Raw genomic sequence first — 13728 nt, forward strand, 5'->3', positions numbered from 1 at the left:
CTGGAGGCTCCTCTTCACTAACAAAGTGAATAGACTTTTGCTGACTTAGCAAGATCCTATCAAGCTTTTCATTCACCATTTTCAGATCCTTCTTGTACTTGTCTTCTTGATCAGTTGATGATGACCTTATGGTTCTGTCATAGTCCTCATTGTAGTTCCCATTAGACTGTGCATGGTTCTCTACTAACTCCCAGCCTTCTTCCACATTCTTGTTGAGGAAGTTTCCATTGGAGGCTGTGTCAAGAAGCATTCTGAACTTGGGAAGCACTCCTCTATACAATGTGCTCAACAAAGACTCCACACTGAAACCATGGTGAGGACACTGAGTTTGGTATCCCTTGAATCTCTCCCAAGCTTCACAAAAGCTTTCATTACTCCTTTGAGCAAATCCAGAGATCTCATTCCTTAGTCTTGCTGTCCTAGCATTGGAGAAAAACTTGGCCAAGAAAGCCTTCTTGCATGCATCCCAAGTAGTGATTGCACCAGTAGGGAGAGTCTTTTCCCATAAATGAGCCTTGTCCCCAAGTGAGAAAGGGAACAACCTCAGCTTGAAACCATCTTCACTTACTCCATTGATCTTGGTAAGACCACAGATTCTGTCAAACTCATCAAGATGATCTAGTGGATCCTCCATAGGCAATCCATGGAATTTATTGGCCTGAATCATTGAGATCAATCCACTCTTGATCTCAAAGTTGTTGTTGGCAACAGTTGGTGGCACAATGCCAGCTCTTTGGTTGTGAGTGTTGGGTGCATCTCCAGCACCAATGTTCCTTGGTCTCTGAACCTGATCCTGTTGATCCATAGCTACTATAACCTCTTGTTGTTGCTGAACAACTCTCCTTTGCTTAGCTCCTAAACTCTTGGTCTTGTTGTTGATGTTGTCAATAGGCCTAAGAAGATTGTCCTTTCCTTTAGACCTTGTGTGCATTAACAGACACAAACGATTTTTGCTAGGCAAGCGACTGAGCACAGGCTCAAGTAGGAGGTCAAGTCGACTGGAAAATGATGGTTATAGAGATCCGGCTTCTGGCTCGAGCAGGTGCTCGATCACGACTCGGTCGAGTGGTGGTCGAGTGACTGGTCGAGTGGTACCTGAAATGGAACTTCAACCCAGAAACAGAAGATTCGAGTACAGCAACCTCACAAGCGTATAAAAGAACTTAATCTTAGACTAATATGGATCCTAAATGTCACAAAAACACACTCAAATGGGCAACGGCGCCAAATTGAAACAAGATTTATATTGTGGTGTGAATGATGATGTATGCAATGGTGAGATATGAATGGAATGATGGATGGGTGTTTCAATTCCCCTTATGCTATTGCAGTACAAGAGGTATCAATCCTAAATGAGTGTTTGTGAACAATTAAGATATGCATATGAATCTAAGTTAAGACAAATGTAAAGATTGTTTGTCACTAACAATCCTAGGAAGAAAATGTAAAATGCAGAAAATAAACTACAAGAACTAACAACTAGATGCAAATGAAACTGAATGATTGAAACAGTGATAAAGCAAGAACAGAAACAGAGACTACTACTAATGAACTAATGCAAGATAATTAATGAACTGAAAACTAAATGTATGCAACTGGAATGAAACAGGAATGAAACAAGACAAACACAAATCATAGACACAGAGTTCTGGGGATGAACTCGAGCAGCACTCGACCGAGTGTAGGTCGAGTGGGTGGTCGAGCTAGACTAGACGCAGAAACAGAGCAATGCAATAAAAACAGAGTAATGCTAAATCCAATCAAACAACAAGCAAGCAACAGGATTAAGACTAAGATTTCAATAAACAAAGAAGGTCCTGAGGATGGATTCATGGGATGGACTAATCATTGTGGTTATCTAACTTGGTCAACAAATCTCAAGCAAACTTTGAGCTAACCTCTAGACATATTAATCTAAGACAAGTTTCTCCCACTCTCATGGTCAAGAAACAATCAAACCTATGCAATTCTAGACTTGTTCTCACACAGTAAAGAATCTACACAAGCAGGCATTAAGCAATACATCTCAAACCAAACAAGACCTCTAATCTCTTAGCAAGCCTAATGGTAAGCTCTAGATCTAGCCTTATCTATGCTTCCTAAACATTGGTGTGATGCTAAGAAGCTTGAAATCAGACTCTACCCTCTCAGATATAGAATCAGCATTAAGATCATCTACCCTAGAAGAGATCTACAACAATCAAGCTTGACCAAGTCACACAAACCACAAGATCAATCCATCCTAACCCATCCTCAAGATCCTAAGGAAACTACTCACAACAATACATGGTGATCAAAGTCAAAAACCCAGAAAATATTGAAACTTGCATTATTAGAAAGATTAAACAAAGATCTTCAATATTGATGAAAGGATGAAACTCAAATTCTCAATATCTTGAAAGTTATAGAACCAACAAAATATAAGAATCTAGTCTTCTTTTTTAAGGAAGTACAAGATCTTAAAAATAAAAATGCAAAAGGAATAAAACTAAAAAAGGTAAAAACTAGGTTTAGGGAATATCTAAAAAGTTGCACACTTTGGTGGCTGCAGGTACAAGGCCTTATATAGGTGAGGAGGTGGAAGCCCTAAAAATAGAAAAAGTCAAAGTAGTCAACGGCTCGGTCAACTCGACCAGTGCTCGGTCGAGTCCATGGTCGAGCTGGCTTCTCTCGTGCACACTCCACTCGGTCGAGTCCATCTACCCACTCGGTCGAGTGCTTGGTCGAGTTGGACTCTGGACCTTGGTTCTTCAGCCTTAACTCTCTTGCTTTCCCTTCAAGATTGCTTCACTTCTCCTCAGGATTGTTTCCATGCTCCTTAAGCTCCAAAATCACCTGTTTATGCATGAAAAGATGCAAATGCAATGCAACTAAACTCTAATGCATGATTAGTCCTAAAGCTACACAATAATGATGAAAATGGCTAGCAAAAGATGCAAAAGATGTGAATAAACTAAGGGAAAACATGGTAAAATATATGAACATCAGGAGGTGTCGGTCGACACAAACTAGGGTTTCGGGAATGTGTCGAGCATGGTGTCGGTCGACACCAGATTGTCAATGTCAATCGACACCATCTGGTGTCGGTCGACACCCTTCCTCAGTTGCTACGGATGATGCAATGCTTTGTATAATGCATGGTTTGTTTATTGATTGTTGTTTGTGGCATGTAGAGATCTTATTGCTTGTATGTATAGCCCAGTAGATGGGAGGATTGCATCACTGAGTGTTTATCAAATACTCATGCATCTCAATTTGTGTTTGTGGTGCAGGTAAAGGCAAAGTGTTATCGTGAAATCAAGGCAACGAAGAGGAGGATGTTCTAGGGACTCGATTGGTTGTTGTCTGGAATTGTTAGGTTGATAGAGTTGGGTCACTAGAACATTGTTAGGTTGCTGGTTCTATGTTTCCTGATGGTTGCTATTGTAATTGTTACGTTTTAATTATTGGTTATTAATTAATGGATAATTTATTGGTTAATGGTATTGGTATTATATTCGCTGTTTGGTTTAATTATGGTTAGGAAACTAGTGGATATATGACTTATTACAATTAAATATTATTTTTTTCCTTTTTTGAAAATAACCAGTTAAATTGTATTCTTTAGTCACAACTTTTTTGAAAAATAACCATTTAAATTAACTTGATTAATTTATTAACGAACCTATTTTAAGAAAGTTAACTAATTTTTTTATAAATTATTTATGTAAACTAATAAGAAATTATGAAATTATGATTTCTAATATTAAAGTATTCATAAATTTTTAAAAACATAATAATAATAAATCAATACAGATAGTAAAATATTATGTACCCAAATGATGTGATTAGCATAGTGTCTATTCAATATTGTTAACTACACGAAGTATGCGAGAACGCATGGTCACACATGCTAAGTATAATATTGTACTCTTAACTACACGAAGTAGATGTATTGCATGACCACATGCATGAACTATATGACGTCATGTGGTTAACACTATAAACATACAATTCTGGTACACCAGTTAACTGGCGTTGACCAATATTGACCAAAAAATATTCTAATTTTTTATGTATACTATTAAAAACCAAAAACATAAATTGCTATAGCAAATAGTTTATATAATTTTTGCAAATTAAGACATATTCTATACTATATAAATAAATATTTTGTTTGCATCTTTTTCCTATATTCCCTTATTTGAATAGACACTACAATATTCCTCAAAGTTCATAATCATATATATGAAATATTGTAGTGTCTATTCAATATTTCCTCATTTGTTTCTTCTTTTTTACAAATAAGTTCTTTTTTTTCTTAATCTAATCATAAACAAATGAGTCTGAAACAACCCGACCAGTTTTTTTAATAATAATAATAATATAGTTAAATACTCCATAATATTTAATTACAATCCAACCAATAAACCAACACTAACCCAATATACACAGCGAAAGGCATATCAAACCAACTCCAATATATTAAAATACAATAACAATCATTATAAACCATCAATGAAGCATACTTCTAAAAAGGTTCTAACAACAAAATAACATAAACAAAACACAACAACCTGAGACTCTAGATCATCCACCTTTTCATCGCCGTGATTCAACGTCACACATTACCTGCACCACAAACACAGTGGATATGTGAGTATTACAAGAAATACCAAGTGAGGCGATCATCCCATCTACGAGCTATATACACAAGCAAATTAAGAGTACATCCACAAATAAAACATAAAAAACCAGCTATTGAAAATAACACCCAATAACACATTCACTACACCTAAACATCAACACATCAAACAAGTCATACAACCCAATAGCTCAGATAAGCTCATGGTCACGCACTCACCTAATCAAGATGTTTTCAAAAAACAATTACAATCATGAGAGACTCTCAATGCATCTGCAACAGCCCAGGTACGCCTTACAACAGGCCACACAACCAAAATGACTTTAAAGCAAAACTCACTGAAATAACAAAAAATTACAGTCTCAAAGACGAAACCCTAAAACTAAAACCAACAGTTAACTATCAAATCCCTCCAGTGAAAATCTTACCCTAGACGTCACAAAGCTTCCCACAAAATCTTGTACCGATTAGGTAATATATGAGATCACGATCTCATTTACAGTCTCCGTTGGTTTCAGTTCATGTCTGAGACGAAGCACCTAACAAAACTGCAAATAATTCCTCGATTATTAATTCAAATACAAATCCGTAAAAATAAGCATATATATGAAAGGTTTATGTATAACTCCACAAAATTTCATTACATTTTCATACTATTTTCTATGTCAAATCTCTTTTCTCCTAAGCCCTAACGATTATGCTTCCTACTTAAATCTCCTTCACACCACAACAGGTTTCTCTCCTTCTCTCTCTATCCTTCTTTCTCTTAACACCAGGAATGAAGAATAGCCACAAAACAAGATAGAAGAGGTCAATCTAGGACTTTCCAAAACTGGCCCTAAACCGGGTAAACTTAAAACCAAACCGGTAAATTTCATGATTTCACATAAATTGATCGGTTCTTCCACTTTGCTTCGGGAAACAGACATTATAGAGTCACACACTAATCATAGCAATATATCAAAGAAGTTTTGATAGCAATTATATCATATCAATTTTATTAAAGCTACTGAGTCAGTCAACTCAACCACCATCCAAACAATAGTTCTATTGCTGAAAACAATAAGGAGACAAGGAATAATAACACATATTTTTAAGAGTAATAAGAAATCATTTAAACACAAGGGAGATTTTCAAGATATGCTTTGAATATACTTGCATTGGAGAATAAATATGTGGATATATGTACAGTATAACGTTGCACACATGACATATTTGAGGTATATCTAGATGTTGATATGCCAAAGTGATAACTGGGATTTCTGAGCATACTTATGTTGCGATGATAGAAGTTGGTTTCAATGCCAAGGACTATCTATCCAGATTTTTCTTGACCGATATATATGGGAAGAATAATATGGAACAATAGTCGAGCATAATCTAATAAGGAATTAAACTAGAGATCTGTTGATTTCTCATAATACCGGAAAACTAGGGTTTGAAAGACTTTCTCTCACGGCATACGCAAAAACTCTTAGATTTGTGATTACTCTTTATAATATTTATCTTAACCGCTTCAAGGTTTTATAATCGATTTTACTCTAATAGTAGTAAAATCAACGTTAATTACCGATTTTAAAATGCAAGGAATTATTCAATTTTTTTTCAAGAACACAACTACTTTGTATATCATAAGTTAAATATGATTTTTAAAAATACTTAATGAAATTAAGATATTCATGACATAACAATGAGTTACAAAACATTATTTAACATCAACAGTTGCTTTAATAATATTTTATACATTAACAAACAGGATAAGGAATACCACAAAATTTTAGAATTTGGCGAGCTTTTGGTGAAGTGACGTATTTATTAAAAACCGGGTTCTTAATGAAATCACAAAAACATGGTTGTTGTGCTTTCATTTCTCCACAGCACTTTACTGTTGGTTTATCTCCAAAAAGTATCGATGGTACACATTTTGTGATCTCAATTTGGTTGCAAGGTGGTTTCACCGAGTTTTCGAACCTTTGTGATTTGATCGGCACCATAAATGACAGGAAGATTACAACAAATGTGATGCAAACTAATGTTGTAAACTTCATGTTTTGACTTTCTTTTTGATTCCAATGTTTTTTTTGTATTAAAAATTTTATTTAAGAGTTTAGTGATTATAAATTTATTATATATAGCCTAGGATCTGAAATTGTAACTAAAAAAGTGTTATATTGTGCAATGAATGTGTGGATTCTTTCTAATTATATTTTTCTAGTCAACAAAACTAATTCAAAGATAACAAACATGAAAGCAAAACATACAATGTAAGTCAATTTTGATTTCTACTAGAATATGTTTTCGCTAAAATTCTATATTAGTATATGCGAATTAATATGAAAGAAGATATAATGTACGTGACAATATCTCTACATTTCATATTTTAAATTTTAAAATTAAATTTTTATCATCTAAATATATATATGTCTATATGGTAAAAAAATCATGGCGAAAAGTAAAGATAACAAAATTGTAAGAATTCGGTGAGGGTGTCGAGCGACACTAGTGGTGGTGTCGATTGACACCTTATGTGGACGGGTTAGCTGGTTCGATTTTATTTCTCTGGTTCGTGTGTTCGGTTTAGGAGAGCCCTAGTGCCGAGCTTAGAAGGGAAAAGTCGACTTCTTTCACCTCTTTAGCTGCTTTTTAACACTTCTAGAGAGAAAAGGGAAAAGGGAGAGTTTTAGCGTTCTTGAGTTTTTGGAGATTCTTGTCACTGTTAGTGTGGTTTTCTTCCTAGAGAGTAAGCTTTCAAGGCTAGGTACGTGTAGGGAGGTTGATGTGGAGCTAGTTTTTGTTGTTGGGGCTTAGATCTCGTTGATTGGCTAAGGTGAGTGCTTGATCATGCTTTGTCTAAGCTAAGATCTCTATTTTATGTGATTTTGTGCTTGTTTGATTGTTTCCTTTGAGTTCTCTATGGGTTTTCGTGGTTCCTATGGTTGCGTTTTGATTTTGAGGATGCATGTATCAGATGGGAGAAGGTTTGAGGTGAGATTCAGAGTTTCTGATCGAAAGAAATCAATGCTCGGCATCGTTGTTGGTCGACACCAGCTGGTTCATACTCGGATATGTAGTACTTGGCCTCATTTATCCCATAGTGATCCATATCCTCCCCATCTTGATCATCATTGTCCCCAGTGAGGTAATCCTCATAGTCATCATCAAGGAAAATGGCTTGGGCAGAGGCATAGTCCTTAGGGTTCTGAACAGCTTTACCTGGTAGCTGGTTGATCTTTGGAGCTGGTTGGTTGTTGTGGTGGGCTTCTAGGTACATCAGCTTAGTGTTGAGCGAATTGTACTTGGCGTTCAAATCATTGTATCCTGAATCGATCTTGTTGCTCATCTCCGCAAAACGTTTTGCGGTGTCTATAGCAGCTGATGCCTGATTCTGAATCATTTTGTGAATTAGGCCACGTAGGTCAGCTTCTTGTGAATTGTTCTGTGGGCCTTGGTTTTGTTGAAATCCAGGTGGTGTAATGGGTTGGTGGTAGTTTCCAGAATACTGCTGCTTAGGTGCATAGCCTTGATTGTACTGGACAAAAGGCTTCTGTTGGACCTGGTTCCCTTGAACTGCATATGGGTAAGTTTTGTCCTGAGGATTGGCAACATTCGGGTTTCGGTATGATAGATTCGGATTTGGCTTGTAATTGTTGTACCCTTTGTTGTAACCTCCTTGGTTGTTGATGTAGTTGACATCCTCTATCTGTATAGTCTCCCCATCTTGTTGTAAGAACTGCTCTTCCTCTGATATTGCATGAACATGCTGCTGCTGGTTAAGGAGCTTATCGAGCTTGTCATTGAGGGCTTTCATGTCCCTCTTGTACTTGGCATCTTCCTCTCTTGTAGATCGCACTGTGCGATCGTATTCTTCATTGTAATTGCCATCAGATTGAGCCAAGTTCTCCACTAGGTCCCATACTTCATCAACATCCTTGTTGAGGAAGTTACTATTGATCAAGGTTGTGTCCGAGGTGACCGTACCATCCATACCGTACGAACATCGGACCAAACTCAACATCACACGGACCAAATGTTGGGACAAGAGGAGTGTGTGTGTGTGCTCGGCCCATCCAAGAGTTCTAGAATGATCTATTCTAGCCGTTGGTCTGAGAAGAGGAAGAAGTCACATGTCTCTTGAAGCAATCGGATATGTCGCTATCACCTCGGTCGCATACACCTCTCTCTTAATGTCACTATCGGTTGTTTCTAATTTAGTCTTAGTGAGGTTGCCCTACCTCTATAGCCTATTTAAGGGTTGTAAGACCACATTAGCTGTATTCTGTTCTAGTTGACTCAATTCTACTTCTCCTTCTCTTTGTTACACGATTTCTCTCTCTCTTTATTCTACCAAACTCTATCAAACTCATAAGTCTTCCGCTTATTCTAACATGGTATCAGAGCTAGGTTGTTGTTCTTGACAATCTAACTCTTCGATTCTCTTATTCTTCAACCCTTCCCACTCGATTTCTCATTCTTGTTTCTTTTATTCTCCGGGTAAACGTTTTATCCAACGGTCCATAGCATTCAAACCATGGAAAATGCCAAGCCCATCGTTACATCGATTGTTCTTAAGGGAACAAACTACTTGCTGTGGACAAGAACCACAAGAACCGCCCTTGGAGGTCGTGGCCTTTGGAGTCATGTTGAAACGGACTATGTTCCAAAGAAAAACCTCAAAGGAGAAGATGAGTGCGCTTCCGAGGTGGAAGTAGAGGAAGAGAGCGAGAGGAAGGCCAAGTGGTTTCAAGAAGACCAAGTTGTCCTGTCTGTTCACCAAAACTCTCTCGACACACCAATCCTTGAAGCCTACTCCTATTGTGAGACGGCCAAGGAACTTTGGGAAACGCTTAAAAACGTTTATGGTAATGTCTCTAACTTGACTCGAGTTTTTGAAGTCAAGAAGGCTATTAATGAGCTCAATCAAGATGATTTGGTAAGTTTCGAGCACTATGGTCCGAACTCGACATGTTGCGGCCAAGTACACTCGATCCGGCGGTGCTGAGTGAAAGGAAGGAGCAAGACAAGGTTTTTGGCCTTCTTCTCACCTTGAACCCATCCTTCAATGACCTCTTGAAGCACATCCTTAGGGCTGAAAAACTACCCTCCTTTGAAGACATTTGCTCTCAAATCCAAAAGGAACAAGGATCACTCGACTTGTTTAGCGGTAAGGGGGAGCTTGTTACGGCTAACAAAGGAGTGTACAAGCAAGAGTATAGGAAGGTGTGGATATGTGACCATTGCAAGAAGCGAGGTCATATGAAAGACAAGTGCTGGATACTCCATCCCCATCTCAAACCGGCCAAGTTCAAGGCTAACCTCTCGAAGGAAGCGACTAGTGACAAGGGAGCCGGTTCATCGAAGCAAGGAGATGAGGCGGCCATGACCACAGCCTATGGGGAGGTGGTGAGGAAATCAGACCTTGAAGCGCTCATTCGCTCCATTGCCTCACTCAAGGAGTCTGGTATCTCTTTCTTTACCTCTAAGCCTAGTAAATCACTTGTTATTGACTCGGGTGCTTCTCACCACATGATTAGTAACCCTAGTCTAATTAACAATATAACACCGGCTTTAGGGAATGTTATTATTGCCAATGGAGAACAAATACCTGTGAAAGGGATAGGGGACTTGAAAATATTTGATAAGACCTCAAAAGCTTTCTTTATGCCTACCTTCACCTCTAATCTTCTATCGATTAAAAGGGCCACTAATGATTTAAATTGTTATGCAATCTTTGGTCCTAATAGTGTTCATTTTCAGGATATTGAGACTGGGAAAGTTCTTGGAGAAGGACAAGGGAGTGGAGATCTCTATGTCCTAGAGAAAACCTCACCGATCTTATCTACCTCTAATAAGTCTTGTTTTGTTGTTAATTCGGATAGTATGTGGCATGCTAGACTAGGCCACCCTCATTCTCGTGCTCTTGCTTTAATGTTACCAAATGTTTCTTTTGATAACTCAAGTTGTGAGTCTTGTATTCTTGGTAAACATTGCAAGTCTATTTTTCCTAAGTCTACTACTATTTATGAGCATTGTTTTGATCTAGTGCATTCTGATGTGTGGACTTCACCCTGTCTTTCTAGAGATAATAACAAATACTTTGTGACTTTTATTGATGAAAAATCTAAGTACATATGGATTACTTTGTTACCATCAAAGGATAGAGTGTTTGATGCCTTCATTAATTTTCAAAATTATGTCACTAACCATTTCAATGCTAAAATTAAGGTCCTTAGATCAGACAATGGTGGGGAATATACAAGTCACAAGTTCAAAGAACATTTGGCTAAGCACGGCATCCTACAACAAACAAGCTGTCCATATACGCTCCAACAAAACGGTGTGGCCGAGAGGAAGAATCGACACCTCATGGAGGTTGCACGATCAATGATGTTCCACTCACACGTTACAAGGCGATATTGGGGTGATGCCGTGATGACGGCGTGCTACTTGATTAACCGGACACCGACCAAAGTCCTTAACGACTTATCACCGTTCGAGGTATTGAATAAATTTAAACCATCTCTCGATCACTTACGTGTCTTTGGTTGTGTCTGTTTTGTATTAGTGCCCGGAGAGCAGTGGAGTAAGCTCGATCCTTAAAGCACAAAGTGTATGTTCATTGGCTATTCCATGAATCAAAAGGGATACAAGTGCTATGATCCAACAACAAGTCGTTTATATGTCTCTCGAGATGTTCGGTTCATGGAAAATGTTGTCTACCTTGATAACAAGGACTGGAACAGTCTCAAGGACCTCTCCTCTTCACCAAATGACCGGGCCTCCAGCCTAAAATTCCTTCTTGATCATCTTGGTAACTGCCTCCGCCGATAGCCTCTACACGGCCCGAGTCACGCCCGGCTCATACCGAGGGTGAGCCAGAGCCTGTTGATGTCCCTGAGGATGTCTTGCCTCCAGATCATGTTCTGCATGAGCCAAACTCGATGACGACCGGAGCCCATGGTGTTCCCATAACACCGACAGAGGAACACTTGGAAGAAGCCTCCACGGCCAGCGACGCTGTTGACTCACATCAAGGAGAGCCGCCTACTCAACCTGTTTTACGCATAAGTGAACGTGTTAGGTCTCACCCGTCCACATGGAAGGATAAACGAGTATATTACAACAGTCAAGCCATCGCGCATCCTATCCAGACCGTTTGTTCACTTGAGCTGCTTCCGGTTGAGCAGCAAGCTTTCTTTGGCCAAGTTGATGCTCATTGGGTTCCTCAAACTTATGATGAGGCTAAGGAGCACAAGGAGTGGTTAGATGCTGTCGTAGAAGAATCTGGTGCTATGATCCGGAACCACATGTGGGACGAAGCTGACCTTCCAAATGGGCAAAAAGGCTGTGAGCTCTAAATGGGTGTTCACCATCAAGTTCTTAAGCACATGCGCCATTGAAAGACATAAAGATCGACTGGTCGCCCGTGGTTTCACCCAAACGTATGGCGACGACTAAACGGAGACCTTCGCCCTGGTGGCCAAACTCCATATGGTGCGGGACTTATGGCAAATGGATGTCAAAAATGCTTTTCTTCAAGGCGAATTGGACGAGAAGGTTTATATGACGCCCCCTCCGGGCCTTGAAGACTTGGTCGCTCCCGGGAAGGTCTTGCAGCTTCGTAAGGCCATCTATGGCCTCAAACAGTCTCCACGAGCCTGGTATCACAAGCTGAGCTCCACCCTCAAGACTCAAGGTTTTCGACGATCGGAGGCTGATCACAGCCTTTTCACGCTTAAAACCTCCCTTGTCCGTGTGGTGGTGCTTATCTATGTCGATGACATTATCGTCACTGGAGATGATAAGGCTGGTATTGAAGACACCAAACAGTCTCTCAAATCTGCCTTTGATATCAAGGACTTAGGGGAGCTCAAATACTTTCTCGGGATTGAAATATGTCGCTCTTCGGAGGGGCTCTTCCTTTCCCAATGAAAGTATACTCTTGACTTGTTGGCTGAAACGGGAAAGCTTGGCGTGTCTCCAGCTTCTACACCACTTGATGAAGACTACCAGCTCAAGCGAAAGGGGGAGAGCATTCGGGCAACAGAAGGCAAGCCGCGAGAACCCATGGACGAGCCGTTCCCGGATGTCACGCGTTATCGCCGGCATGTAGGTAAGTTAATATATCTTACCATCACGCGACCTGACATATGTTATGCTGTGAACCAGGTTAGTCAACACTTGAAGGCTCCAAGCAAGTATCAATGGAGCATGGTCGAGAGGATTCTCAGCTATCTCAAGGGCAGTCCAGGTCAAGGCATTTGGATGGGCAAGAACGATAATAGTGAGATAGTAGGCTATTGTGATGCGGACTACAATGGAGATACCTTGGATAGAAGGCCAACCACTGGATATTGTACTTTAATTGGTGGAAACCTAGTCACATGGAAGTCAAAGAAGCAAAAGGTGGTATCTTGTTCAAGCGCCGAAGCCGAGTATCGAGCGATGAGGAAGCTAACCAACGAATTGACTTGGTTAAAGGGGCTGCTCAAGGATCTTGGTATTGAATCAAAACAGCCGATTAATATGCATTGCGACAATGAGGCTGCAATTCACATAGCCACCAACTCTGTTTTCCATGAAAGAACCAAACACATTGAAAGTGACTGCCACAAGGTTCGGGAGAAGATCGAAGAAGGAGTGGTATTGCCGTGTCATACTCGGAGTCAAGATCAGTTGGCTGACATATTCACCAAGTCTGCAAGTCCTAAGGTTTGTGAATATATTCATAACAAACTTGGGCTTGTAGACATCACAAGACCTTGATCGACATCTCTAATCCGTGGACAGCACACTCTTTTTCCCTTGGCTTAGTTTTGTCCCATGTGGTTTTCTAAGTCAAGGTTTTTAACGAGGTGCTGCTTCACGGGTTCCAAGCTTAGCTATTGCATTCGGCTAAGCTTGAGGGGGAGTATTGATCAAGGTTGTGTCCGAGGTGACCGTACCATCCGTACCGTACGGACATCAGACCAAACTCAACATCACACGGGCCGAATGTTGGGACAAGAGGAGTGTGTGTGTGTGTGCTCGGCCCATCCAAGAGTTCTAGAATGATCTATTCTAGCCATTAGTATGAGAAGAGGAAGAAGTCACATGTCTCTTGAAGC

The 13728-nt window shown here is 39.6% G+C and overlaps 1 protein-coding gene across 1 annotated transcript; it reads left to right on the forward strand.

The window, feature by feature from the left end:
• The first annotated feature begins 9152 nt into the window (after nucleotides 1-9152).
• Nucleotides 9153-11979, forward strand: LOC104773016. Its single transcript, XM_010497565.1, has 6 exons — nucleotides 9153-9554; nucleotides 9698-10228; nucleotides 10379-10561; nucleotides 10847-11119; nucleotides 11264-11363; nucleotides 11453-11979. The coding sequence occupies exons 1-6, from the start codon at nucleotides 9153-9155 to the stop codon at nucleotides 11977-11979; spliced, it is 2016 nt and encodes a 671-aa protein (XP_010495867.1).
• The last annotated feature ends 1749 nt before the right edge of the window (nucleotides 11980-13728 follow it).

The sequence above is a fragment of the Camelina sativa genome, unplaced genomic scaffold (assembly GCF_000633955.1).
Source record: "Camelina sativa cultivar DH55 unplaced genomic scaffold, Cs unpScaffold00395, whole genome shotgun sequence".
NCBI classification, from domain to species: domain Eukaryota; kingdom Viridiplantae; phylum Streptophyta; class Magnoliopsida; order Brassicales; family Brassicaceae; genus Camelina; species Camelina sativa.